This window comes from Zootoca vivipara, chromosome 10 (genome assembly GCF_963506605.1).
Source record: "Zootoca vivipara chromosome 10, rZooViv1.1, whole genome shotgun sequence".
In the NCBI taxonomy this organism is placed as follows: Eukaryota; Metazoa; Chordata; class Lepidosauria; order Squamata; family Lacertidae; genus Zootoca; species Zootoca vivipara.
Window position 1 is genome coordinate 18,199,728 of NC_083285.1, and position 25,450 is coordinate 18,225,177.

At 39.2% G+C, this 25,450-nt stretch overlaps 1 protein-coding gene across 5 annotated transcripts in view; it reads left to right on the plus strand.

The window, feature by feature from the left end:
• The first annotated feature begins 276 nt into the window (after window positions 1-276).
• Window positions 277-25,450, plus strand: part of ANKRD7 (ankyrin repeat domain 7) — a 55,801-nt gene continuing 30,627 nt past the window's right edge. For 2 of the 5 annotated variants that reach the window (XM_035127225.2, XM_035127228.2), the window contains exons 1-19: window positions 277-693; window positions 2,034-2,148; window positions 2,408-2,581; window positions 3,409-3,515; window positions 4,468-4,605; window positions 4,907-5,049; window positions 11,635-11,668; window positions 11,749-11,815; window positions 12,284-12,344; window positions 12,455-12,654; window positions 14,908-15,031; window positions 16,160-16,221; window positions 17,992-18,067; window positions 18,162-18,206; window positions 19,285-19,470; window positions 19,970-20,022; window positions 21,896-22,921; window positions 23,712-23,923; window positions 24,326-24,475. In XM_035127225.2, coding sequence (XP_034983116.2) covers window positions 425-693; window positions 2,034-2,148; window positions 2,408-2,581; window positions 3,409-3,515; window positions 4,468-4,605; window positions 4,907-5,049; window positions 11,635-11,668; window positions 11,749-11,815; window positions 12,284-12,344; window positions 12,455-12,654; window positions 14,908-15,031; window positions 16,160-16,221; window positions 17,992-18,067; window positions 18,162-18,206; window positions 19,285-19,470; window positions 19,970-20,022; window positions 21,896-22,921; window positions 23,712-23,923; window positions 24,326-24,475 — 3,242 coding nt within the window. In that variant the 5' untranslated portion in view covers window positions 277-424. The remainder of the gene's footprint in view (window positions 694-2,033; window positions 2,149-2,407; window positions 2,582-3,408; window positions 3,516-4,467; window positions 4,606-4,906; window positions 5,050-11,634; window positions 11,669-11,748; window positions 11,816-12,283; window positions 12,345-12,454; window positions 12,655-14,907; window positions 15,032-16,159; window positions 16,222-17,991; window positions 18,068-18,161; window positions 18,207-19,284; window positions 19,471-19,969; window positions 20,023-21,895; window positions 22,922-23,711; window positions 23,924-24,325; window positions 24,476-25,450) is intronic. The other 3 variants (XM_035127227.2, XM_035127226.2, XM_035127229.2) reach the window with 3 other exon arrangements.

The window sequence follows — 25,450 nt, forward strand, 5'->3', positions numbered from 1 at the left end:
GCAACGCACGTGGCAAGCCAGCCACGCGTACTTAAGAGCAGCTGAGAAGAGAACCCGAGGAACTTCCAAGGACAGTCGCGCATGCGCCACTTTAAAAGGAAGCGACCTCGCTGCCGGAAATCCTTTCTCTCCGAGCGCATGCGTAACTCCGCCCAGAGGAAAAAGCCGTTGCCTTGGCTGCGAGCCGCGCTTTCCTCGCCCCGCCCACCGTCGCGGTTCTGAGGCGGCGGTTGGCGGCTCGCGCGGAAGGCCCTCTCCCCCCGCCTCCCACCCCCACCCCGTTCCAGCCAATGGGTCGTTGAATGTCTGTCAGGGGCCGTTTTCGTTTCCCGGCGAGAGGGAGTCCAGTCGGCCGGCGGCTGCGTCCCCCGAGAGCCCCGCCGCCGCCTCTCCGCTTCCCTTCCCCCGGCCTCCGCCGACAGGGATGAAGCGGCTAAAGGGGATCTTGAGGCTCAAGAAGAGGCGGGCGGCGGGGCAGCAGCAGCAGTCGCCAGCATCGGCGTCGGCGTCTAGCGAAGCGGTCAGCGAGGTTGTCTTGACCGCCTGTGCCTCGTGCCTCGCCAGCGATGGCGCCTACGTGGTGCGGAAGAAAGAGTTGGGCCAGCTGCACCGGGCAGCGGCCGAAGGGAGCCTGGGCGACGTGCAGCGGCTAGTGCAGAGGCACGACATCAACGAGCCGGATAAGGACTCCAGGTGATGAGAGGGAGCCGGAGGGATCCTGCCCGCGGAAAAGGCTCCCCCCTCCCCGAATCTGAGCCGGAGGAGACGTCTTGGCATTTTATTATTATCATTATTGTTGTTGTTTTGGGAATATAGCGCCTCCTCCTCCTACACGGTTTGGCGCTCAGCTTGGCCTGCTGCTGCTGCTTCCTTTGAAGATACAGTCACTCCGCTGTATCTTCACAGTAGCCCTGTGAGGTAGACCAAGAGAGAGAGAGAGAGAGAGAAAGTACCCCAAAGCAAGGAATTCAGTCCTCTCCTTGGTCGGTGCCTGGCCCTGAACCGACTGCATCCTCATCCTGGATGCCGGAGATTGCTTTTTCAGTGGTACAAAGATCCGTAGGGGTCAACTCCTAGGGGTCAGGGTTCCTCGGGCCTCCCCCCCATAAAATATTTGAGGGGGCCAGTCCTTGTCTCCCCAATATTTTATTCAAGTTGGCACCAGTTGAAGGAGTGCCAGGTGATATATACAACAGTCATTGTATCTTCACAGTAGCCCTTGAGGTAGGCCAAGTCGCAGGAGAGAGTGAAAGTACCTCCTAAGCAAGGAATTCTGTCCCCTCCTTGGTCGGTGCCTGGCCCATGAACCCTCTGCATCCTCATCCTGGACACCGGTGGTTCAAAGATCTATAGGAGCCAACTCCTAGGGGCTGAGGCCACTTTGCCCCCCTCCCCCATAAAATATTTGAGGGGGCCAGCCCCAAGTTGCTGGGCATGGCTATTCAAGTGATGTGTGTGCACCATGTCTTGTTGATTGATTATGCGGGGTGGGGCTTACCTGTTGTCCAATACTTTATTGAAGTTGGCACCCCTGGAAGGTGTGCAGGGTGATATATGCAGCAGTCACCCCGCTGTATCTGCTTCTGATTAGGGAATAATTGGTCATTTGCATGATGTTTCCCTTACAGGGTAGAATGCAGGGATTGTGTTAAGCAGTCTTGGAGTCTTCAGCCCCTTCAGTACATTCCTTGGGGTTGTTACTGATTTCATTTCTTGCCTCACTATTTTCAGGCACCTGTTAACTTATTGCAACTTCTTACTTAATAAAAAATAATGTAAATAATGCATTAATATTGACCACGAGAAGCAGTAGGTGTGGAGAGTCTTTATTACGTTGTGAACATACTTGTCCCATGAAGTTTAGTAACTATGTGTCAATCAATCTCTCAGGTTTCACTTTTAGGGTTGTTGTGAGGGGGAAATGGGCAAAACCAAAAGTGTAAGATAAGAAATATTAAGTCAAATAACACATAGGAAAAAACTCTTGCTGTTCTGAGTGATGTCTTGATTGAACTCAATGGTATGCCTTCCAGAACACCTTTGCATCTTGCCTGTGCCAGTGGATATACAGATATTGTTGCTTTCTTGGTAGGCAACAAATGCCAACTAAATTTCCGTGATAATGAAGGGAAAACTCCATTAATGAAGGTATGTATGAAGCAGTAATACAGTACCACATTCTATACATGCCATATCTAGTTGAAAATGCCAGTTTAGTACCACTTTTTTGTTAATGACAACCATCAATAAGTTGTTTATATATATATATAAGTTGTTTATAACCATCAGTAAGTTGATTATAAAGTTTAAGTTATTGCTTCATGTTTCATTAAATTCTGACAGCATTAAATATTTGTTTGTATTAACATATTTTGTGGGCCTAATTTCCTTTTTTTAATTGTTGCAGGCTGTACAATGCCAGCAGGAATTTTGTGCAATTTATCTGCTTGAGAACGGAGCAGACCCTAATATTGTGGATGTTCACAGTAACACTGCCCTCCACTATGCTGCTGCTAATTCTGGTTTATCTATTACAAAACGTCTCCTTGAATATAATGCTGATATTGAAGCACAGAATGAGGTAAAGTAAAATTAGCTGAATACCATAAAATAATTTTTGCTTCTGAATGCTGTTTTGAATGTTAAAATAGTTTATTGAAGAAAAATAATTTTGCTTATGTTGTCAACTTGCATGCAACTTGTCTTTTGTGGCAAGAGAACAGTGTAATGAGTAACTTTTGTATATTACCCACCCACCCCCAATCAACATGTGCAACATGTACAAATTACCAAGCATCCATGTGAAAGCATAGCATGCTGGTTCTGAGTTGGGTGTGATATTATTCAAATGATTCCCCCTATGTGGGAGCAGGAAGGAGAAGAGAGAGAATTACTCAGAGCAATTAGGAAGTGGTGCTGCCCTGTCCTGCCATTGGTTACTGAAGTGGGAAGAGAGTAATTCAAAGAAGCGTGAAGCCATCCTATGTGCTTTTAGCCCCTTGTGTAGGACTAGTTTGGGTGCACCAAGCCCTAGAGGCTTTCTTAAGGCAATATTCTTCAATGAGACCTGTGGGTATAGGGTGGTGTATAAATTTTAATAATAAAAATAATAAAATAGGGTTCCCAGCTGTGTTTGATTTCAATTTCGGTCATCCCTAGACAGCTTTGCAAGCCATTGGGTATGGTGAGAGTTGTAGTTCAACAATATTTGAGAACTCTGGATTGAAAAACACTGTCTAAAGGAGCTCCCCTCACCTTCAGACTTGGAGTTCTCCCACCTTACTTTGTGCAAGCTCTCTTGGATGCAGACAACTTTGGTCCACACACAAATGTCCTCAAGTTGTATGTAAAACAGTAAATATGTGTGTATTGCAAATTTTGTCTGCTAATTCAGTTTTATGCTTACAGGATGGGTATACACCTCTATTTGTTGCTGTCACAGAAGACAATCGAGAAATTGTAGAGTTTCTTTTGAAAAAAGGAGCTTCTGTAAATGCCACAGATAATTCAGGAAGGTACAGTCTTATTCATTTACCTGATCTAAAGACATAAGGACTATTTCTAAAGAAAACTGTTGCAGTTTCTGTCCTATGAACTGTAATATATGAATAGACTATGGGTTGTATCCAAGAAAGAAATTGAACTTGCAGAGCTACTTCTACTCTTGCAACAAAAGTTCTCCCAACATGTGTCCTGTAAACCCCACTGCAATCTGCTTTGTAGGTTCCTCCACCCTTTTGGAGCAGATTTGAGGTAGGGTCTGTTCTTAATAATCACCAGCTCTCCATGTTTTTATTCTCGCAGTAGAATTTCACAACCTTTAACTAGTATGCTAATGTGGATAAAGGATGCTGTAGTGAATAGACTTTGAATCTCATTCTGAAATGTTGCTTTGCTGGTGTAACAATATAGTAGCCTAATCTTGACCAAAAAAAGAGAGTATCTGCATGGAACTTTCTTCTGTGCTGCCCACCCTTTCATGTTCTTGCTTACCTCATATATGCCCACTTGACTGGTTTGATTGGCGGAATCAGCACTAATACAGGTGCCATATAATACACATCCCACATTTGTAAGAAATCAGTCCTTTGGTGTGGCAGCATCTGCACTTTGGAACTCCCTGCCTATTGATATCAGGCAGGCGCCTTCACAGTTCCCACCCTGAAACACCAGATTCTGTGGGTATACCTTGATTACTAGTGGCAGGGATTCCACTACAGGGATTCCACTAGTGGTAGCTTACGCCTGTGCTGGATTTAGATAGGCAAAGTTGAGAGTTCTGCAACACTGGTCCCACTTACTATTGGCAGAGTTTGACAAAGCTGGGTGGAGGGGTGCTTTGCCTTATCTACATTATTTCCAGTGTAGCAGATCATGGTTTGTATTGTTCTGTTAACCAGCAGCAGGTAGATCATCTAAGTTAAATTCATCAATAAAATTCAGCCATTCTTGCCCTTTCTGTTTCAGAACTCCACTGTTGACTGCTGCTTCTGAAAAAAACCGTGATTTAACAAACATTCTTCTTCGACATGGCTCAGATGTTTTTCATAGAGATGGAAGTGGATGGTCAACAAAGGAGTATGCTCTGAATAGCGGAGATCCCATGTAAGCTTTTAATTCTAACATATAAGATTATTCATTGACCATAAAATAAATAGTTTGAATTTCTTCAACCATAGCTGGAATGAAAATATCTATCTAGCTACGCACGCACGCGCGCACACACACACACAATCACACAAATAAATAAATAAATAAATGGATCAACTCTCATGTGAGAGTGGATCTTTAGAAAGTCAAAGACCCTTGCAAAAGTTAGGATTTTACTTCTTGAGTTGATGTAAAAATGTTCTTCTGGTTTGAGGTTTGTTCTTATTCTCTTCATTATCTCCCTTCTACCCCTTAGTCTTTTGCAATATGTATCTGAATTTTCTAACTGCAAAAATAAAGAACAGAGCTCTGGAGATCAAAAAGTCTTAACTTTATTGAGCAGCCCAGAAAAACATGGATATTCTGGCATGTTGGGTGCACCTGCTACAAACAAAGAAGGTACGATTTTATATACTAAACTTTTTATATACTAAAACAAGACAATCTCTTCTTGTTCCGACATGGAGTCTATGCAACCGAAGTGATCAGGCAAACTGAAGCTACCCTTTCTATGTTTCAAGTACCCAACTGGTGACTAATAATATTCACAAAATGGTAAGAGTTGGAAGGGAATTTGAAGGTCATTTAGTTTAAACCCTTGTTCATTGCAGAGTAGCCACATTCTTCACTGCTTCTGTGTGCCTCCTACTAGGGGTTGCTGAGTTTTCAACCTGAAACAAGCCTGTACAGTATGTTAATATAGTGCAGAATGAGTGTGTGTGTGTCTAAGGATTTCTTAAAGTTTATGGCACCTGAAGAATTCAAGCTTTAGGCTACTGAATTACACTGTGGCTATATGCAAACTTAGTTAAATGTATGCCATATTTGAGGGGCTAGAATAGAACAGCTTCTATAATATTGCACTTACTTTGTGTCATTGGCTGCTTAGTAAAAAATATCACATTTAAGCAATTTAAGTTTATACACACACTTTATAGAAGCAATTAATAAGTATTTGTCTTCTTAAACTCTCATTGTAATCCTCAAGAAGTATCTGAAGAAGTGTGCATGCACACGAAAGCTCATACCTATGACAAACTTAGTTAGTCTTTAAGGTGCTACTGGAATGATTTTTTTATTTTTATTTTGTAATCCTGAACTTAATCATAATATCTCCCTCAATGGGGAAAGGGGGAGTGAGACTTGGGAAGGGATGGTCAGTTTGGAGAGAAGCAAATTCCATGACAAGGTACAAGATTCAAAGCAGCAGTACACTAGGATTACTTTTTTATTCTTCATGGGGCGTCTGCTTATTAAAATAAAAAGAAGTTCATAATCTTGCAAGGAAGGTTCACTCTTTGATCTGCAGACTTGGTGCATGAAGTGTTCTGGTGAGACATTTCGGAGGAAATTGCACTATGTGCATGTTCAAAGATCATTTTTGTTCATGGTGTGTATATTTACAGAGCTAGGCCCTGATACGAAAAATGATTGCCACAATGCTGCTTTGAAACATTATATACCAACCTTTATATGAGACATCATGCTGCAGCTAGTGCAACACATCCTGCCTATTCACTTATTTAATGGGTTAAAAGGAAAAATGAGTTACAAGGTCATTTCTAGCTCTGTCATTCTGTGTGGAGGGTATTGCTTGCAAGTTCAGTAGCTTTGGTTGCATGATAGATTCAGTTGCATTTTCCGGTGTACAGAGAAGTCTGGGGCTTAAGTCTACCCCCCTGCCACTGAAAGCTTTAAGGTAGTGGTGAAACTTTTAACTAACCAAAACATATGATACCATGCCATATTCATATTCCCTAAATAAAACATTGCTAAGGATGTGGCCCTTAGCAGCTGTAACTTCCCAGCATTTTGGAGCTTAAGTGACCATGGAAACCCCTTAACATAGCATGTTAAACTGAAAGGGGTGCCCCCCTTTTTAAAAAAACAAACATCGAAACTTGGCTTCAGCCAGCATTTCTTCTCATATCTTTGTGCTGTCACTTCTGCAGTAGAAACCTAAGAGTCGTGGTTTTTGACTTCTAGTAATATTGTAAATTGCTCCAGAATCCCTCATGGGAAGTGATTCATATATTAAAGGATGGATGGATGATGATGATGATGATGATAGTAATAATAACGTCTCTGGATGCACTGTAGAATGAGAGATGGCAGATTAATTTCTGGCTGCATATTGAACTTGCCAACAGCATTCAATTTGAACGACAGCCCTGGGTTCTCAATACTGGTATCAAAACAGCCAAACTAACAGTGCTCATAAAAAGTAGCTACAAGCTGGTGGAATCTAGGTTGGATATGTATTTCTTTAACCATAATTATCATAGTGTAAAACAGGGGTAGGGAATCTTTTCGGGTCCAAGGGCTGCATTTTCTAATGTCTAAGTTCCCAGGGGCTGCATATAAGCCATGGTTAGGACTAACATAAAAAAGTGGAGGAGTCTCCTGGCACACTCTTACATATGCAAATTGCTGCATATTCTCAAGTAACATGTTCATAACACTCATTCAATCATACCCACAGCCCTTATACACAGAGAAAGACATGCACATATACATTTAGACTTGCTGTCAACACCCTCTTTACAGTTAATCTTTCCCTCCTCATCTGTAATCTCAACGAGGATCCTCACACTCTTGCACAGTAATTGACCTTAAAAATGCTGTTTCGTTGGAGCCATTGAGATACTTCCCCGCCCCCATCAAGCCTAATTAAGTACTGCATGGGATGAATATTTGATGGTATTGCAGTACATGTGGAGGGTTAAGTGTTTCCTCCTTGGCTTTCCTTTTGCTGCACATCTTCCCCTCCCTCTTCAGCAGTTGGGCTTTTTTTTTAAAAAAAACTTTTGCTGCTTCTAATGGAACAAGCTCAATTGTTGTGCAGGGGGCTGTTGGGGGACAGACGTTTCTGTATCCTACTGTCGAGGGGTCATTTACCTTTACCTTTTTTACATACACACGCACACGCGCGCACACACACACACACACACACTGTCTCATGTGCCCCTTAATCCTGCTTTAACTATTTAGTTTGGTATTTTCCAACTATTAAAGTTACATTTTCTTTTCTTATGAAACACTGATACAATGTAAGTCTTTCCTTCAACATTGTCACTTTTTTAAAGGAATGATCAGGAAGCTTCCTGCTTGTATATATAACAAAAGTGAATACTAATGTGTCTCTTCTTAATTGGTGTTTATAAATTGCTCTAGAGTAAGTTTGTAGCATGAGAGAATTTATTTTGGTTGTTGTAACATACCCTAATGCTGGAAGGGTCAGGAGGATTTATTTATTTTTACCATTAAATTTTTATTGATTTCCCACTTTTTAACAACTTGAACATCACACAATTAATCAAAACAATACATAGCTGTCCCCAGCTCTGACTTCCCTCCACCCCCACCCCCCAGCAGGTAAATTATTTCCATCCTCTCGCGTATTTCTGATATCACTTAAAATCACAGATATGGGATTTAACTCATAACCGCCAACGTTTTCATTCCTCTATAATTCGTCTTAGCATAGTCTACAAATTTACTCCATTCTCTATGAAATTTCTCGTCAGCCTGGTCCCGTATTCTATAGGTCAGTTTGGCCATTTCCATAAGATCCAGCAACTTCGTTTGCCACTCCGTTATTAAGGGTATCTCATGTAACCTCCACTTTTGAGCAATTAATAATCTAGCGGCCACAGTAACATACATAAAGAATCTTTGATCTGTATTCGCAATCCCATTGTCCAACAGCTTCAATAGAAAGGCCTCGGGGTTTTTTGGGAAGGTGTACTTAAATATCTTTTTTTAATTCATTATAAACCGCCTCCCAAAATATTTTAATCTTCGGGCATCCCCAATACGTGGAAAAATTCTCCATTTGATGTTTTACATTTCCAACACGCCTTATTCTGCAATCTGTACATTTTTGCTAACTTGACCGGAGTCAAGTACCAACGATAGACCATTTTCATAATGTTTTCTTTTAGAGCTGTACAGGCCGTAAACTTTAAACTCTCCTTCCATAATTTTACCCACGCATCAAATTCTATATTGTGCCCAAAATCAATTGCCCATTTTATCATTGACTCTTTCACTGACTCGTTCATGGTGTACCAATCTAACAATAAATTGTACATTTTTGACAGCGTTTTTTGATTACTACCTAAAAGTTCAATTTGGAATTTAGATTTCTTTTCTTTGAAGCCCAAATTTCTTCTATCCTTAATAAACAAATCATTAATTTGATGATATTGTATCCATCCTGCCAATCGGTCCTGTATTTACTCATATGTTTTTAATTTAAACTCTTCTTTTGATTTGACGACAATTTCCTCATAGGTGACTCCCTTTTTCTCCATATTGAGTTTCTGTATTGCCAACACATTTACCGGTGACACCCACCATGGCGTTTTCTTCTCTAAAAAAGCTTTGTTTCTCTCCCACACTTCATAGATTGGTCTCCTAAATATGTGGTTTAGGAAACTTCTGTGGGCTTTAACCTTTTCTTGCCATAGGTAGGCGTGCCAAGAAGTGTCAGGAGGATTAGCTAGGCCCATCCGCTTTGTATCCTGAGAAGCTGCAATCCTATACTCATTTAACTGAAAGTGAGCCACATTTTTCTCAGCTGGACTTATACTGCTATCTTAGAAGTGCCTCCTGGGAAATAAGAGAAGAATGTTAGCATATTCATCTCAATACATTAATCTATGTAATATACCAAAATATGTAAGGATAAAAAATGTGCTTTCACACTTGTTAAGACAAGCTCCAGATTCACAGGCAAATAATGCTAAATGGAATGGAAAACTTTCATGCCCTGTATTGGTAGCCAGTCTGCTTAGAAGGGGGGGGGGGAGTATCATATAAAGTCATACGGTACCTCGGTTTAAGTACGCCTCGGTTTGAGTACTTTCAGTTTAAGTACTCTGTGGACCCGTCTGGAACGGATTAATTCACTTTCCATTACTTTCACTGGGAAAGTTCGCTTCAGGTTAAGTACGCTTCAGGTTAAGTACAGACTTTTGGAACCAATTGTGTACTTAAACCGAGGTATATGAATGTAGTGATCAGGTACTGTATTCCCAAGCAGAGAACTAAATGTATCAGCTACATCTTTCCAAACTACATTTTTTTATCTCTAGTTGTGTCTTTGATCTTTTATGAGAAGTGGAGAAATCCCAATATCTGAGTGTGGGATAGAGTTGGATGATTTGCCTTTCTTGAACTTGAATTGGTGGCTTGTTTTTCATTGCAGCAAACTCATTACATTGAATAACTTGTTAGTTTATATGTGTATTTGTGTTTCTATATTTGTAATTGTTTTATGAATTCACTGTTTTTATCTATTCATTCCATGCCTTGGCCTAAATAGATAGACAAGTGCACCTGACACTCAGTCAAACAGCAGGAGTTTCAGGGAAAGGTATAACAGTCTCCAAGGGTCAAATATGTAATGATTCATTTAGATTTAGATTTGTAATTCAGATACCCTGCTTTGGTTTGTGCTTACTGCTTTTAGAAAATCCATAGTGCATAGTTCAATTGTAGCAAGCTGATGTGGAAATAATGGCCAAACTAGATGATGGGTTTGTGTGTGTCAGGATTGAGAAATATGGCAACCAAGGATGGATGCTTAAATCCTCTCCCCCTGCCATAGTTGTTGCCCCCCCCCCCAATGTTTTTCCTCCTGGGAAAGAAGTTGCTATAAGCATCACTTTTATCTTTCATGGACTTGGGTCTGATCAGCATCCCCATATCTGCAATTTGTTTTAAAATGCAGAAATGTGAAATGCAATTTCTGACTTTACCTTTCATCTAATTTAGCCCTTGGTATCTTGTTCTCTTTAAGAGTTAATGATTTAGAAGTGATTGTTGCTGTTCTGTACTACATGGATCCACTGTATGCTAGAGCTCCCATTGTATACATGATGGGATTGTCTAACCTTCACAGAGAATGTTCCTCAGGCAGTGAGGAACTTCTCATCCATAGGGTAATGGCCTTGCTTAACTAGAGCTCACAGTGTTACACGTCAGCAGAGGTAATTTGGATGAGTGAATTGTATCTTTGGTCTCTGAAAGTTGTTTCTCTATGCACTATCCAGTGTTAGGATGTGGGCTGTTTCTTCTGTGTAGCTTCTAATTCCTTTTCAGCCTGTTATGGGAAGTGTAGTGATGGTCTTCAATCTCCTTGATTTATCTATTGGGGGAAGAGAGAGGATTTCCAGAGTTCTCATGCATGATGAACAGGCTCAGAAGCTTGCTTTGCAGAGAGCTGGAAATTTAGGAAAAGTACTTTGCATTTCCTACCCTACCCACCCCCTGCCCCTGAAACAAGTAATTTTGCAAGACAATAGGGCTGACATAAACCAGAATTTTTTTGAGCTTTGGATAACTTGGGAAAAGCCCTGATTTCTTTCCCCTCAGAAATTCCCCAAAAGGCCCAGAAAGACCCAGCCATTTGGAATTGAGATAGTGTGAGTGCTCAAAATTACTCCCAACATGGAAGGTGGCTTGGCTTTCAACAAGGTCACAAATATACACTGAGGCATCTGTGAATGTGAAACTTTCTTGCACTTTGGCTTTAAAGACAACTTCACAATTAAAATAAATATATGCCTATGGAGCCTTTTTTTTTTACATTGATGCAGTCAAAAAAACCACAACTTGAAAAGGAATTTTGTGTTTACATAGGTCCTTCTATTCATGCACACTCGTATCCATGTGCACCATTAATTGTGGATTTGTATGCTAAATGGTGATGCATTTCCACCATTCCCAATACCATAGGGAGTGATAAGCTTTACAATGGGGGAATATTAGATCTGTGCTTGCTGTTTTTTATTTAGCTAGTGAATATGGAGAAAAGTGCACAAGGCAGTTATTTTCAGATTTTTAAAGATAATTTATCTTTGTACCTTAAAATCTTTATAGATTTGTACAGTTTAAAACATTTTAACTGAAATTGTTCCTTAAAGTTTGTTCATTGTCTTGATTTTTATGTGTTTATTGTATATGTTTTTTGAACAGTTATTGATGACCATTCCTTTGGAGATTCATTAAGGTAAGATTTTACATTTGCTTTTGATGAAATTAGTTCTATAAAATTGGATTTATATTCTGATTTTTAAATGTTCATTTCAGAGATTCTGGAAAAGCAGATAATGACAGCTGGATTTCTTCAGAAGAAGAAGAAGATTTCAGTCCTAAGGTATGTTATAACTTGCAGAAGTCAGTTGAACCATAACCTGTTATACTTGGGTCCACCATCTGCTATTGGTACTACACCATACCTCAACCAGTGTGATCAGTGTTTTTTGTTCGCTTGCGAGTTTTCCCCTGTTTGCAAACTCTAACTCCAGCGATGTACATATTTTAAGTACACTTAATTAGTATATTGATTATTAAACCCCAGATTGATCATTTTTATTGTTTATTATGTAGAGAATTATGCAGAAATTGTGGTTTAAATAGGGTGGCTGTTTGCCATAATAAACACTGATTGATTGATTGATCCATTGATTGATTGATAACTCCAGTGATGGGTCATTATGTAAAAGTCTTGGAGCTTGCTTGACCCACTGCTGAGAGAGAAACAACATAATGTGGCCTTGTTAAAAATATAATATATGAAGTGTTGTTTCAGCTAAATCTTAATGTGCTTAAATTTTGTTTCCAGAAACCAGAGAAGCCAAGTTTGGCTCAGATAATGAATCTTTCCCAGCAAATCAAGAAAAATGGTAAGCTGCCTGTAAAACAGGTTTATTATAACTTGCTTGAGCAATTTTTTAAAATAATTATTTATTTCTCCTGTGTTTAATTTTTTGTGTGTGTTTGTATTTTGATGTAGTAGATGAGAAAAGTAGCATTATCAGAGCAGAACATATAGCCATTTCACAACAGAATAAATCAGATTCTGAAGCTGAAGATCTGAGAAAGTCCCTTCCTAAGCCTTTGTTCCAAGTTCAATCCTTTCCTCATCCTGTTCTATCCTCACCCGGCTCCTTTTCAAAGTGTTCCCAGATGACTCCCAAACTGGACTCTAAGCAGGTAAAAATAATAATTTACAAGTTTCAATCTATCATTTGTTTATCATCTGTATTTTTATACCCACTTATGTTTGTATAAAGACAATGAAAATAATCAATCATCAAAAGAAAATATACAAGCAGTATCCATTAATTCCCCAAAACAAGAATTGAATGATCCAAATGATTCTTCAATCAATGAAGAGGAAGAATATGAGGAGGGGGAGGAGGAAGAAGAGGAGGAGGAAGAAGAAGAGGAAGAGGAGGAGGAGGAAGAAGAAGAGGAAGAAGAAGACATGGAAGAGGAGGAAGGAGAGGAGGAAGATGAAGAGGGGATAAAGGAGGAAATGGAAGATAACTTCAGTGAAGAAAAGGAGAATAATTTTAGTGAAGAAAACATAGAAGAAAGTTTGGGCAAGATAGAAAATGTGAAAGGGGAATATTTTGAAAAACCAGAAGGAAGAAAATCTATTGCATCCAGTGAGCTTAAGCAGGAGGGAAATGCTTCTAATACTAATAGTGAAATAGATTTACAAAACGAAGGACTGAAAGAATCTGTTGGCGTCCCTGTGTCTTTTATTGATGGGCAATATGAGCATTCAGATGAAAATACAGCTATTAGTGTAAATAATGAACTGTCCAATTGTTCATTTGAAAGAGAAAAAAGTTCTAAATATGAAGACCAATTCCAAGAAAATGAGAAAAACACCAATATTTCACATGAGAGCCCCCAAAGAGTGTTTCCCTCATCTGAGATTTTTGAAGGAACCAAAGATCGTGCAAAAGATGCATTTTCATCTCCCTCAAACAGTTGCCATGATAATGGGGTAGATTCAAACATGGGTGATGACACTGAAAACGTTGATGATCCTGGGTCTGAGACGGAACTTGAAAAACACAAATCTAGAAAACAGAATTCCAAGGATGCTGATCTTTTGGATAATCAAAATATTGGAGAAGAACAGTACATGGATTCAGAAGAACTGGAAGAAGCAGTATGTGAACCACTAGTTCAGAAAAGTGAGAATATTGAGGAAGAAAATCTAAAAGCTTTTCAACCTAGTACCAAAGTAAGTGAATATAATATGATGGAAAAAAATCATGTAGTAAAGCAAAAAATGAAAGGCAAAGATGAACTTCAGCGAAGGAATCTGAATTGTGAATTAAAGGTAAAATCTATAGTTTCATATTAGCCACCCTGTCATTTTTTGTATAACTGCCATTGAATTACTGCAGGGATAGTCAGCATGGGTGAAGGGAGCTGTAGTCCAAAACATATTTAAGACGGCTCATTGGCTACCTCTGAACTAGTGTAACACATTTTTATAAATGACTGCCCTTAAAAATTACTTGGAAACTGCAGTTGGTTCAGAACACAGCAGTGTAATGGTTAACCCGTAAGTGCTAGCTTTATTGTATTTCATCAATGCTACAAAATCTGCATGGGCTAACAATTTGTTTTTTAGTCACAGTTCAAGGTGCTGGTTCTGGCCTTAGGATACAAGAAGGACAGCTATGAGCATACAGAGTCTTTAAGAACTGCCTCAGAAATCTGTCTTAGGGTGTCTTAATTACTGTTTTTTAATTGTGAACTGCTTTCATGAGTCCATAGAGGAAAAGCACATAGAATTACATCGATAACGGATCAGTAATGATTTATGGTTAATAAAATAATGGAAATGGAACTGTAGTTAAAAAATAAGTACGTAAACTATGGCAGCAGTGAGGAATCTCTAGCCTACAGGCCTATAGTTGGGGAAGCCCAGTAGGTTTCCCCAAACCATGCCAACCTGCTACACACCTCATATTATATCTGATGTCAGGTGCGGGCAGGTAAAGGTGTGGCTGCAAATGAACAATCAAGGGTTTAAAGTCTGTTCTTAATTGTTCCTTGGCAAGTAGGGCTCACTGACAACACCAATCAGCTGACTGGTTTCTGAGAGAACCCTCTTCAGAGTTCTTAGTGATTGACAGATTGATTGACATTTCTCACCCTATAATGCATTGGCAGCTGTCTGAAGCAAGATGTTTCAGATAGAAAGCCATTCTTAGTGTTTCCCACAAGAGGACCCTAGAGTGGTATTTTTAACTTTACAACACCATCCTATATGTACTTGTACATACTCAGAAGTAAGTATCATTTTGTTCAGTGGAGCTTAGTCCCAGGTAAGTAGTGTACAGGGCTTCCGCTTTAAATCTTACAAAAATTATTTGTATGTAGATTAAACAATAAGTGGGAAGTTTAATTTTAAAATTAGTACATTCTTTGCATTAGGAAGAATCTTCAGAGAAAGATGCTGAGAAAGAAGATGATGGGGGGAAATCAGATGGAGTCGATAAAAAAAAGATACATATCAGGAGCCCTCAGAATCCCCTACAAGATGGTGCTGTTAAAAATGGTAGAAAACTCAAATTTTCTTTATCCATATCACAGATTATAATGTTAATAACATTTTGGAATTTTATTTCGGTCACTCGCATGTTTAAAATCTGAAACTTGTTGCAAGCATTGGTCTCAGTCTGCCCTCAGACAGCCTTTACCTATGTACCTGCCTGCCTCTAACCCCGTGGTTCCCAATGTGGGGCTACTATAACGGCATAATCCTATGCATGTTCTCCGCTAAGACAGTGCACTCCAGCTCAACCATCTTGGTCAGATCAAAGTGGTCCAGCATCAAAATAAGGATACCTAGATATGGTGGCACTCTCCAAATGTCTTTGGCATATGTATTTTATCCTAAAATGCTATGACCACCCCCCCTTGTCTATCATATGGCCATGCACTCTCAGTGTTCACCCACTTAGATCATAAACATTTCCCTACTCATCCCTGATTTGTTCTGAACCAGGTGCTGCTTATTTCCTGTCTTTCCTGCTTCAATCCATTTTAAAATTGCTCTGCCATCTTTTTAATTTTAAGTCTTAACTGTCTGATTCCATCCTGGTTCAAGTGGAGTCTTCTCCTTTTGAGCAGACCCAGTTTGTCCCAAAATTTTCTCGGGTGCTAAACAAATCCAAAACCCTTTCTTCCAACACCGCTGTCTCATCTGCATGGTTCACCAGTTACAGCCCATTTTGGACAAATATAACTTGCCATGGTACTCCAATCTCTGGTGACTTCCAGATTGCATTATCCCAATGTATTCTTTGTGGGTCTGCCTTTGAATCTACTCAGAAACTTCAAAATGCAACACTCAGATTACTGGCTGGGGTTCCCTTTAGAACTCCTATAACCCCAGTTTAAAAGGAGCAGTATTGGTTGCCAGTTTGTTTCCAGACCCAATTAAAGGTGCTCACATAAGTTTTTAAAGTTGTTTAGGCCCCAAATATCAGAGAGAGTGTCACAGTGCAGTTTAACTGATACTGTGATGAAATGAATACTAGTACTTTCTCTAGCCAAGCAAATGCTCAACTCAGATTTGCTGCTTTGTCACTTGCTGTGATGATTTGTCAGCTGGGGCTGCCCTCTTGCTTGTGGAGAAAATTTTCTTTTATAGAGAAAAATCAGTTGATCTTTTATTTTGTAGCTGCATTGACATTTGGAATGTATGTTGAAGAGGAAGATGCAGAATCTTCATGGACTTCAAAGGTAGGCTACTTTGCACTACTGACAAGGCTTTGCTCTTTTGAGCCTATTCTTGATTTCCTTATGTGTGTCTTTAAAGGTTTTGGTGGGTTGTTTTTTTTTAAAGAACATATGAACATAGAACTGTCTTGACCTGTGCTTCTAAGAGAATTCTTCTGCCACTTCAAGATATAGTCCACATGTAATTATTGTAGTGCCGTGTATAAAACTAACAAAATTAGTAATTTAAAAATGTAACATAGTACAAGCTAGTATTTTAAAATATAGTGTCAAAAGAGCTGTGAACAGAAGGAGAGCAGCCTTTTATTCCATGAACTCTTGAGGGTGCCATAGTTGTTAGAGAGTTGCATTGCAATATGTGAAACATACTGGAAAAGAGAAAAGTGGATTTGAGAAGCATAGAACAATCCGACCTGTGATGTGGGGTGGGAGAGGCATAGTAGAGAGATACAGAGGTGGTTACCAAAATATGGCTATATAGCAGTGATGGGCAACCTTTTGAGCTTGGTGTGTCAAAATGCGCCAAAAAACCGAGCATAACTCGGGTGATGTGTCACTTCGAGAAAAAACACCATAATTTTGCGATATTTATAGTTTAAATAACAAAAATGTATAATTGTAATATATAACTGTATTTAATAAACCAAAAACTAATTATTTAACCAAACCAAACCAAAAAACCCTTATTTATCACAAAGTGCCCAGAGTTGTTGAGCTTTTTTGGGGGAGCTGCTAACCAAAGTTTTGGAGTTTTTTTGGGGGGGGGTGCCCCAAAGCTGCTGCGCTTTTGGGGGGGGGGAGAGAACAAAAATAAATGACGAATAATACCTTCGCTGGAACTAACACGCAGCACCGACATAGTCTGCTAAAGCACCAAAAATCCCAGCACAGAACGGGTTAAAAAACGAACGCTGTTACACCCAATCATAGGCTGCCAAAGTGCCAGAAAAAACAGCACAGAAAGAGTTAAAAAAACAATCTCTGGCTACCAGCAACAGCGGAGACAAGCTCTAGTGGAGACAAGCTGTAGGAGGAGCGGGAGAACAAATGGGGGGGCAAAAAACAACAACAACAGTGCAAATGGGCCGATGGGGCGCGTGCCAGCAGTGAGGGCTCTGCCTGTCATGTCTGACACGTGTGTCATAGGTTCGCCATCACTGCTATATAGCATCATAGAATTGTAGAGTTGGAAGGGACCCCCAGGGTCATTTAGTCCAACCCACTGCAATACAGGAATGTGCAGCTGTCCCATATGGGGAGTGAACTTGCAATCTTGACATTATCAGCACCACACTCTAACCAACTGAGCTATGTTCTTTACTTTACATACATACCAAATCGTAGTGTGTATATGTGAGGGAACAGATCATAGGTAAGCTTTGGAAGTGTAACATTGAATAGCTGAAAATGCTTTTGATCTAGACATGGTAGATGAGTTGTAACCAATGTATCATGGAGAAGCTGCGATACTGAGGTCACCAGTAATGGTCCTTAGGAGATGTTTGGCTGCAAGCAGTTGACCCGTTTGAGTGAATTTTATTGTGTGAGAACAATGGGAGATATGTTAATTTCTATATGTAGTATCCCGCATTCAGTCACGAACCTGCTTTACACCATTAAAATTATTGCTCCAGCAAACTTCCCACAGTGGAAGAGGGTAAGCTACACTGAGTTGGTCATCTCACATGAATCTAATTACTTCAGTTAATCATCATAGCTAACGGTCCAATTCAGATGTTTCATCTCTTTTTTTTTGGATTATCTTTGTTGCAGGCAAAGTCTGATAAAGGTAACTTCAAACATGATGCTGATCATCAGAGGACAGAAAGCAAAGAAAAGCAAAAATCAGGTAATGCATTCTACAATAAATTATTTGGAGGAAAATACACATTTTGTTTAATATCATTTTCAGCTGACATCCTTTGTATTTTTTCTGCTTTCAGATTTAATGGAAGAACTTGGACTAGACGCCGAAGATGATCTTGAAGGTTCTTAGATAGTTTTATTTGTGTCATACACTGAAAATACAACAATTAACTATCCTATGCTTCTGAAGAAAGAACTTAAGGCCACCATATATTAGCTTAGTCTCTCTCAGGGCAGGTGTCAGGATCAGGTCATCAATAATTCACAAGGTGTCAATGAAGTTAACTGTTTATTCAAAGAAACAAAACAGCTCAGGCCTGGTGAGCACAGGAATTTTTCCCAGCAGGTCTTGCCCTGACGAGGCAGTTGCAAGGATTGAAGGTCCCTGCCTTCTCATAGCTCCCTAAGTCTCCTCCTTCCCCGGGTCCTCCTCAAGCAATCTGAGGCTCCTTTGTCTTGCCCGTCTTTGGTCTGCTTGCTTCATACCTCTCCAGTTCTGGGAGACCAGGGAGGAGGAGAGCAGGTCACAGCAGGAGACTCCCTGGCTTCTTTAATATCCTGCTTCATCTCTGCCTCTTGCCCCCCCCTCCTCTCTCCAGCCCACTTCTGCTCCTGGTTCTGGACTGTTCTCTGTCACAGACTCTTCCTGCTCACTAAACCATGTTACCTCTTCAGCTTCTGACACCTCCTTCTCTCCCTCTGACCACTCATCGTTGTCCCACCAACAATCCCCAGGCTCTAAGCCTTCTTCCCTTGCGGTTCCCCAGCTGGTTCCTTTCACCACTCTCCTGCATCCAGCCAGTCCATGACACACTGTCAAAAATAAGAGAGAGATTCCCACATTAAGTTCTTGAGAAAGGCAGGCAATGTGGCCTTGGTACATTCTATGCTTCCATATACAGATGACTGTGTTTCTCTTATGAGATGCATGGCCAAGTATTATTGTAAACAGAAGACCCTTGCATAGAGGGTTACTACTGAAATTCCTAAAGAAGAGCTGTGGTACTCCATATTGCAGAGATGAGTATTTCAACTATAGGGAGCTTTCCTTTGTTCATAATAGGCCATAGATCTTTCTATCTATAAATTTAAAACATAATATGTAATTTTGGTCTGTTTTCTAGAAAAAGTAAATGTGTCATGGTGTTTACTTAAATACAATGCATTTTGAACTTTCTAAAACTATTCTGACTTTATCAGGTACATCTGACTGGGATTCTACCAGTAATTCATTGAGGACTATTCCTTACGCTAAACCGTTTAGCTCTCTGATGCAAGATGATGCCTCTCTACTACAGTTAACTAAAAGTGATGCTGCAAGCAAAACCAGTGTTGCTGGGAGAGCAGAAGAGTTAGCTGATGTTCGAACAAGAATTGCTTTAAAAGGTAGTTGGTTTCATTCTTTGCAATATTAGGCTCTGCCTATATACCAAAGAGCAGAGAAAATGCCTTACAATTCTATTCACAACTCATTTGATAGTTAGTGGGTCCACTTAACAGAGTTGTGGATTGCAAGGTTTGAAACTGGGTTAGTTGTTTTAGTTAGTTCTGGTTCTAATTTATGTTGAAGAATTAATTTTAGTTGGAGTTGGTATTTGTAGGGACATCCTAACTACATTTTCCTCTCTTCTCCCATTTTTTTAATTACTGCTGGAAATATTCTGACAGTTCTGAGTGCCCTGGAATGTTATTTGATTACTTGCCTTGGAAGTCTGAATACATCCGAATACGTCTCAGTTCAGTATAGCTAACTTGTTAGGTTTTAAAAACAACAACAACAACAACAACAACCATCAGAAGTGTTTATACTATCTGGGTTTTCTGTGGAGTACAGTGAAACAGAAGTTATAATAGTTAACACCCATTTTCATCTAATATTTTACAGATCAATGTAATGAACAAAAAGGCATGAAAGAATTAGAAAAAGATGAGAACAAGGTAAGTATTTGAAAACAGTACATAAGTACAACTGAAAACATTTGAATACTTAAACTGAATATTGTTTCTTATGTGACTACAACAATCCTTAAGATTATTATTTTTTTAGTTTTTCGGTGATTTTGAAGGTAAATTGATGAATTTGATACCTTCATCATCTCTGCTTCCAAATTCTATGTCTTTTTCTACTTGTTAATTTCAGCCAGATTTCTCATCACTGCCCATTCTCTATTTCTAGAACTGTATTGTGTTTATTTGAATGGGAACTCCCTTAGGCTCTTGGTTTCTGTGGTCTCAACACATTTATAGATCCTTTCCTCTATGTATGAATGAATAAATGAAAGAGGTAGAATAAATACATTTTTTTTTGAAAATATGGACTGCTGCATGTCAAATGTTGAGCAAAGGAAAGAATTAAAAGCTATGCCACTGATAGAAAAGTGTATTTAGAAAGATTTTTAGCAGCGAAATGGCAATTACTGAGGAATTCAAAATAATGGTCAGACCTTTGCAGTAGTCTTGCAAATCAATGTTTGTATCATTCTTTCACATGGAATTACTTGGGCGCATTACTTCTTGGGGTCGCTGAAAATCACAGTCCCACCAAGAGAGATTCTCTAGCCTACATTTTACCACAGAAGCACTTAAACATACAGTGTCAAAATTTCTCCAGTAATATTTCAAGTATCTTGTAGTTTCGCAAGGCAGGAAGATATGTATTCAGAATAGATACTGAGCACCCTCCAGTGACAGCAAGAAAAAATTACAGCTCCATTGAATTTCAGTACCCCTTCCTCCTTCGGGAGCCAGATCCAAAAGTGGAGATGTCTCAACTCTGTGGACCTGTCTTTGGATCATAACGGTTCTTATTTGTTGTGTGTATTTGCCTTTCTGTCCTTCCCTTTGTTGACCATGTGGGAAGTCATTTGATTCTGTGGTTTGTCTGGTTCCCTTCACCCAGTGTTCTGCCCGACACTTTGTTCTTCTCCCGATCATTCCCATGTCTTTTCTAGGGTCTGTTTCTTCCTGTCTTCAGTGTTTCATCCACTTGTTCGTTTCCACCTTGTGTTCTCCCCCTGTTTGAGGTTTTTATGTCATTGTTTCCTTAAGGTTTCTCCATGGGTGGGGATAGACACTTGTTTCACGTGAGTGTTCACAGAGCTAAGCACAGTGTCTTTGGAACTGAACCTTGTCCAAGTTCAACCTTTGCCTCGTAATGGGAAAGGCTCTTGTTTTCCCCATAAACATAGATCGGATCGTTCCCACTACCTGTCTGCTTCTTTGGAAGCCGCACCAGCCCCTTTAGCCACAACTAATGCAGCCATTGTTTTCCATTGTTTTGCAAGTGGCTATGTGTGGCTTGCACAGATTCCCAGTAATAACCACCGCGAGTGGTGACAGTTACTGAAGTGGGAAGTGTAACAATGGTGTGTGAGGCCCCAGGTAGCTTGGGAAGATGTTGTGACCTGTTGAGTATTCCTATCTATCTGAATACATTAGATTTGCTGAGTTCTAATGCTTTTGAGAGCTGTGAATTCTCAAAAGATTCATAGCTCTTCTCCAACCTCCTCAGTTATTCCTGCTACACAATAATTGTAAATCTGTACAGGGAATACTTAATATTAGTACTTGAATTTTTTATTTTACTTTATAAATCTGTCCAAAGTGATGAGTTTAGTAAATTACACACACACACACACACACACACAAGTGCACAAAAGGAAGAAATATATTTCATTTATTATGATGCTGCAGTCCCAACATTTTTGTTAAAAAATAAAAGGCCAGCATTGAATTCCTTCCTATAATATTTGTAGCATAATTATTGGTTATCATTTGCTAATTCTTCTTTGTCCATACTTGCTTGCATAAGGATATAAATATAATAGACACATCCAACTCTATAGAGAAACCACCACCTGAAAATCAGACTGACAAGGCAGAAATTGCATATACTTGTGATGAAAAGAAAACGGAAGCAGCTGTTTACAATGCGGAATCAAACAATAAATACAATCATTTGTATTCAACACTCTGGGAAGAAAGATATGAAAAAATGTGGGTTGCAAGTGAGAAAAGGGAAGTCAAAACAAATTTTAAGAGCATTACAGCAGAACTAAAGCAGATGTTCGGTGAAGTTAATGGAAATGAGAAAATATGCAATACTGCTGTGGAAGGAATATCGCAAGATGGCTTCTGTGGTGTATTAGAGGGTACGAAAGAATCATCACCACCTCATCTGTCTAAAGGTACCATTGGTATACAGGGAAAGAGTAATGGAGAGTCAAACTCTGTGATCACAGAAGTGGAATTCAGTACTGAAAACACGATTTTATATCCCCAAAATTCCATTTCTCAGAAGCCTCTTTTTAAACTGTGTAAGAATGAAAATCAGAATATTGAGCAGCATTGGAACACATATGATGAGGCATTGTCCAATAATACAGGAGGTACAAAAGTGAATCTAGGTGAAGAAAGCAGTGGCAATACAGTTGAACACTTGGAAACAAATAAGAGTGGGAAGACTTCAGCTCCAATAACAAGTCCCAATTATTCACCATTGCATACTTGTAAAGACAATGTTTCAGATGCAACTTTTAAGACTGCATGTATCAAACAACCTATCATGATGGACAATTCAAATTTACATTTTGATGTAGCAAACGAAACAAGTAGAAAAACTCTACATAGTTTTAAGACTGTTGTAAGCAGTTGTAAAGATACCGATACTGAGATTGGAAATAAAGTGATAAACTCTGTACAAAGCTTCCATCAAGCATCAAAAAAAGAACTGGATAAAGAATTGGAATGTGATGTCGCAAGGTTTAAAAATGAGGTAGGAATGCTGCAGATAGTGTTCCTGGCTTTGGAGAACGAAAAAGCCCAACTGCAAAAAGAGGTAGAAGTGTACCTGCTGCTTTTCATTCTTTGATCTTTCTTGCACATCCTTTCTTGCACATTCTGTTCATTTTAGCTCTTCAACATTTGTCGGAAAGCCCTCTTTTTAAGCTTCACACAATTCTTCTTAAGCGGATCATGAAGGAAGAGATTATATATGCTTTCTTTCCATTAGACGATGATTTTAACTATTAATTCACCAATTTGTTTTTATCATGTATTTTGTGTTTTTTCTGGTATTTCTATGCTGTGAACCACCTTGAGATCTACGAATCAAGGGTGGTTTACAAATAGTAGACTATACTAACATGAAAAGGTCACAAATAACTTAAGTTTTAAATAGGTGCAATGGCCTAACAAATACACTGCACCCATTTTAATCAGGATAAGAATTTGGGCCAAATTGTGAAAGTGGCTTCTGAACAGGGTATTGATCAATATTTCCATTTACTGTCATTCTGGCTTAGCATTCTTCACTTTTGCTGTGTGAAATGTTACTCTTGTAAGATTCATTTCCCTCATTTATAGTATTGTTGGTCACTTCTCTAAATAATTTATCTGCTTTCACATAAATACTGTGGGTTTTTTCTGTCACTAATTCATGTATTCTTTCATTACTACCTGTTATGCAATACAAATTCTTATTAACTTGCAAGCTTAGTAGTGAGTATTTTCTTTCCAAGGGTGAAATGGTTGTTTTCCTGGAGTGTTGAGCAAAAAAATAAAAGAACAATGAAAAATTATTGGCAATCTACATGCATTCTGACAATATATTGACTTGTTTGTTTTAGGTTGAAGAGGAAAAAAGAAAGCAGAAATGGGAGAAAGTGGAGGTTGCTGGGGAAAAAGAAACTGCAAATGTTGGGAAAAAACTGGCTATGAATATTGAACAAAGGGATCAAAAGCCCTCAGAAAATGAAGGTGAAATGATGGAAGAAAGTCAATTAATGAGCAAAATTTCCTCAGTAGATAAAAAGGGATTACTTACAGTAACTTTTAAGAAGTGAGTATGAATAATAATATTAATATACATCTGTACTCATATGAATGTACTGAATGAGTTTGCACAAGGGGATAAGTAACTATACAACCATCTGATGTAGACTATATTTACATCTCCATCCTGGACACGTGAGAGCATAGTTCATCATTTTCAATTGAAATAGTCATACTGTTGTAGTTAGTAGCATTTAGCTCTAATTTTCCTCAAAGATCTGGTCCCAACAATCATCTGCCAATAATTTTTCCATCTTTAAGTATGTTATGGTTTCATTTTTCTCACTGTATAATTTTTTTGTTTTGCTACAGGTGCATTTGTTTTTCCCCAATGCATATTATTTAAGGTAGTGTGGTTTACAATATTTTGCTGTAGCTTCTTAAATACTATGTTTTTTCTGCATTTGAGGGGAAATCCTATTGCCAAGGTGAAGGATGTAGAAAAGAGTGAAAACAAAAAATGGATTTCAAAGCAGAAAACCAGTCAGGAGATTATTGAAAATCTACATGAACTTCATGATGACAGCAGTTTAAGTGAAGGATCTTTGGAAGAAGAGAGGTACTGACAGCCATAATGTTGTTTGTTTGTTTGTTTGTTTAGAACATTAAAATCATAGAATCTAGTCCATTCCCCTGCAATCCAAGAAATCAAGAGTATTATGCACTACAGACTGAGCTTATCCCACCATTGAATGCATGTTATTTGTTTGGTGAGTGTAAAAAGCTCTGTTATTTGGAATAATGGCAGTGATATATTTAGCCAAGTATTGTGTCTCCAGATTTACCAGAGCCTTCCAAGTTCTCCTGAGGAAGTCTTTGCAATTATGTGCTCATGCTGCCAATTTGCATTTGGTTTAATTTTTAATTTGCCAGGGCTATGCATCAATTCTCTGTGTACCCTGAATGATCAGGTGATTCAGGATCTGTTCTTATATTTTTGAATCTGTGCCTCTAACAAAGTGTCTCACAGCCTCACAGAGACTCCATAAGATTACAAGTGTCTCTGTAGTCTCAACTCAAATGCCTCATTATTTTGAGACGCTGACTCAGGAAATACCCTGAGCTTAAGAGGTGTGGAGATCATTTGTTTAGACGAGTATTCAACAAACCTGGGTACCAGCAGTTGTCGGACTACAATTCCTATCATTGAAATACTTTATTGTCACTTGTACAAATTGTATACAGTGAGATTACATCATCCCTGACCTCTGGTCCTGTTAGCTAGGGATAATGGGAGTTGTAGTTCAACAACAGCAGGGCCCCCAGGTTTGAGAAACACTGGTTTAGACACACAGGTCTAACTTTTAATAACAGTGAATTATTTCCCATCAAACTTTAAAAGTGCCTTGCACACACCCTCACACTGGGTTTATCTGCCTAAAATTTGACAGGCTTCTGCACTTTGGGTTGCTGTGGGGGCTGCTAATTTAATCCACTTATGTTAAAGTATATGTACTGTTTTTAGTTTACCCATTATAGTGAATGATGGGAAAACAGTTTAGTTTTTAACAGATCTAATGTAGTTCCAGATAAA